At 52.2% G+C, this 3,721-nt stretch overlaps 2 protein-coding genes across 3 annotated transcripts in view; both read right to left on the bottom strand.

The window, feature by feature from the left end:
* The window catches only part of CNP (2',3'-cyclic nucleotide 3' phosphodiesterase), a 7,007-nt gene extending 5,703 nt beyond the window's left edge, over nucleotides 1-1,304 (bottom strand). Inside the window, exon 1 of one of the 2 annotated variants that reach the window (XM_006924617.3) lies at nucleotides 1,112-1,304. In XM_006924617.3, the coding sequence (XP_006924679.1) occupies nucleotides 1,112-1,114 (3 nt within the window). In that variant the 5' untranslated portion in view covers nucleotides 1,115-1,304. The other variant, XM_006924618.3, reaches the window with a different exon arrangement.
* A 1,376-nt stretch (nucleotides 1,305-2,680) lies between these two features.
* TTC25 (tetratricopeptide repeat domain 25) overlaps nucleotides 2,681-3,721 on the bottom strand; it is a 21,279-nt gene continuing 20,238 nt past the window's right edge. Inside the window, exon 12 of the mRNA XM_006924619.3 lies at nucleotides 2,681-3,402. Within this exon, the coding sequence (XP_006924681.1) occupies nucleotides 2,858-3,402 (545 nt within the window). The 3' untranslated portion in view covers nucleotides 2,681-2,857. The remainder of the gene's footprint in view (nucleotides 3,403-3,721) is intronic.

Genomic DNA, 3,721 nt, shown 5'->3' on the forward strand with positions numbered 1-3,721 from the left:
TGTCAGCCGGCACTTGTGGCCACCTTGCCGCCTTGTCTCTGGCCTCTTTCTAACTGGCAACCCCTGCCTGGAGCTCTCCAGCCCTGATTTACAGGCACCCTGGGAGTTGTGGGTGCCTTCCAAGCCGTGGACTTCCCTTCTCAGTCCTTCGGTACCAACTGCTTCTGGTTGTGGAGAATGGAGAGCAGACTTCTCTGAGCTTTCCCTCTAGTTAGAGCTGTAGCCCCCAGGATCACCCACTGCCACTGCCTCTAAAAGAAATATGCTGGAAGTGCGTGCAGGGAGAACTAACTTATACCCTCAGCACCTGCTAAGTCAGGATGATTTCTTTGGAGGTAGGGGTCTTAGGTCTTGGCAAAGCCACAGCTGCCCTGGCTCTGAGAGTGCAGAAGAGGGTGAGAGCGGAGAAGGGTTACCCAAAGACTTCTTCCCTTCCCCCAACAATGACAGGAACAGATAATACTCTCTTGTCCGGGATAGGGGGGACAATGGTCCCACAGAAGGGCTGGTGGGGGCAGGGTAGGAGAGCACAAGACAAAGAGCCTCATTCACCACACATGCCACCTCCTCTGCCACTGGCCCCCCACAAAGTCTTGGCTTTGTGCCTGCTCCAGGACTGGGCGGTACCGAACACCTGCGTTCAAGGTCCAGCTCTGCCTACCACTTTGCTGTGTGTCAGCAGCACCTCTCTGAGCCACTTGTTTTCCTGCCTGCTAAAAGCCACACGTTTTTAATGTAAACCTTTTACACCAGCTCCAACCTCCCGTCAGCACAGAGAGCTGTGTTTGTGCTCAAACAAGGCCCTAGGGCAGGGGAAGGCGAGGAATGTCCGTCCAGCGCGGGCCTCGGCGTGGGCACCAGCCCGGGACCCACACGCCATCTGGTCTGCAGCTCCAGAGTCCCTTCCTCCTCCAGCGGCCGTCCCCTCCCCCACACTCCCGGCGTCTCCCCTACCTCAGGGCTGCACCCGACTGCCAAGAAAGGCTCAACTCAACTCCGGAACCTCAGGGCCTCATTTGCATGCCACTTCCTCCGAAAAATCCCCCAACGCTTTCTTTTCCCCAGTGCCCGGCCCGCTCCCTAGCCTCCCGGCCTTCCCGCGCCTGCTCACCATGATGGGGAAGGGGCGCCGCGGTCGTCTTCGTAGGCACTAGCTCTCCGGGGCCGCCCGCCTGCGCGGAGGGACACGGAGACTAGCGAAGACGCGACCCCTCCCCGGGCCCCTTTACATAGCCCGACCCTTTACCGGGGGTGGAGCGCGTACAGGCCGGAGCGGGATGGGGCGGGCCGAGGCGGGCCGCGGCGCGCCCCCTCTGCGCAGGCGCGGTGAATCGAAACTAGAAACTGACCAGGCGCTGGGAACAGGATGACGCGTATTCCGCATCCTGCCAGAGTGCACACCTGCGGCGCACCTGTCTGGCCAATGGCTGGGGATATAAGGGAGGAGCTTTCTGGCCTTTTTTTCTTGTAGGTGTCAGTGATGAACTCTTTAAAGAGGAAAGCAGTCACCCTTCCCCCCATGGGTCCCCCGCCGGGATTAGGATTAGCGACGGAGGCAGGGCCGTGCAAGTGCATGGTCGGATCCCGTGTTTATTTAAAATACGGATATTTTATTCATCGTGGGTTTTGCATTAAATTTTTGTTACAAGATAAAATACTGTTTATCTTGCTCACCGAGTTTTTTGGCGCCTCGCGAGAAGTTGCAACTGAAATGTCTCACTTCCCTCACCCTAGTCCAGGCCCTGCCCCAGCCTGAATTCAGCCTCTGCCCAACCCTGCCGGGAATTGTGGGACGGAACCAAAGGCCAGAGGGACAGATGAACACCATGGTGAGATTCCTAACTCATCCCCTGAGGCAGCTGCTTAGCCCACCACTTCCTCTGTGAAGCCACTGAAAGCTCAAGTAGATTTTAGAGAGCTTCCTGTGTACCAAGTGCTGTGTTAAGCACTCATATAATCCTCACAGCAACCCCTGAGGCAGATAACCATTCTAAAAAGGAGGAAACAAGCTTGGGAGCCTTAATTTACTTGACTGCACAGGCAGAGGTGGCACAGCAGATGAGCCACAGCTCCTAAACCTAGGCTACTCCTGATTCTTGGGCAGGAAACTTCTTTCTTCCTCTGGGCTCCTAGAGTACAGTGCCCCTATCGGTGCCAGCATTCACTTCATTCTGCTTTCAGGGCTTAGGGGTTTACAGGTAGGTCTCCCTCACTGAGTGATGGCTGAGGCTGTCCCATTATTATTTCTTCCATAGAGCCTCCCACAGTACCCTGCACACAGCAGGTACTCAGCAAGATGAACCAATGGCCAGCCGTTAGGCAGACATACCTCTATGCCCAGGCCTTTCTCTTTCTTCCCCCTTTAAGTTGCCCCGGTTCCTTGGAGCTCTCCTGTTTCTTCACCTTCCTCAAACTCTTTCTTCTTAGCACCTTTCTTATTATTCCATGAGGTCCTTGGACTGGGCCTGAGGAAGAGTACTATGCTTCATAACCTTGATCACACTCTGGGTCAGGCCTTGTTTGAGGGTCTCTGTGTTTCTCACCCAGTCAGGGTAAGGTTAGAATTCCTTGTACTGGGGAACTGGTAACCTCTGCCAGGTCACTCATTCTCTAAGGGTCTTTTGAGAATAAGTGGGGGCGAGGAGACAAAATGACAGACTCAGTGTTTGTAGGAGTGAAAGATACATATATTTAAAGGGAGAACAGTAACAGAAAGAGGCAGAGATGACCTGTGGAGCCCCGGCCACATTTTTTCCTGTTAAAAAATCTCAACTTGAAAGTCTAGTTTACTAAAATCCCCAGGGTCCCTGTGAACACCAGTGTCCCGATCCTAATAGCTAAGCTACTCACAGTGGCTTCATTCATCTTCTTTTTCACCTTTTTCAGTTTTTTCAGCATTTTCTGTTTTCATTTCTCCTATTTCTCCCAATTCTGTTTTCCCCAGTTCTTCCGACTCTCTTCTGCCTGCTTCTGTAAGTCTCTCCTTTAGTCCCTCTGATTCTCTTTCATCTAAATCTTCTAAGAGTTTTTGGTCCAGTTCTGAAGGCCTCCTGTAAATTTCTCTTGATTCCCTTCTGCTCACTTCTGGTAGTTTCCTTCCTGCTTCTCCCGATCTTATGCCTAATTCTCCAGACAGTTTCTTGTGAACATCTGAATCTTTCCCCGTGGCTCCCAGTTCTCTTTTCCTTAAGGAGCTGACTTTTTCTATGACTTCTCTCTGCCTCTCTTCTTGTCCACTCTCTATGATCGTCAGAGCTTCATTAGACAACTCGTCTTCTGTATCTTTCTCACTCTCAGTTTGCCTTCTTTCCCAATGCTTCATCACCTTCTCAGGTCCGTCTCTCCCTCTTCTCATGGTCTCCCTTGCCATCACAGCTGTATTATCCAATGCAGCAGCCTCTTCTGAAAAACAAAAGAAAGGAGTGAAGAAAGGTAAGAGTTCGTCCAGCTCTGGGCCTGGGTGAACCGCAGCCCGTGGGGGCCTGTGCTTCTAAGAGAAGCGCCTCTTTCCAAAAGGAGAGAAAGGGAAATCATCCATTACTGAGTGCCAGCCCTGTTCCAGGCATCGTGTGAGCTGCACAGATTATACCATTCAGTTGTCTTGAAAAGTACATAGTGCTTGCAGTCAAGGGACCTGAGATTGATAAAGAGAAATCATACCCCATGTTCACACTGCACATAAATAAATGCAGAGCCAGAATTTGAACCCAGGACAATCTGC

The sequence above is a fragment of the Pteropus alecto genome, unplaced genomic scaffold, assembly GCF_000325575.1.
Source record: "Pteropus alecto unplaced genomic scaffold, ASM32557v1 scaffold98, whole genome shotgun sequence".
NCBI classification, from domain to species: Eukaryota; Metazoa; Chordata; class Mammalia; order Chiroptera; family Pteropodidae; genus Pteropus; species Pteropus alecto.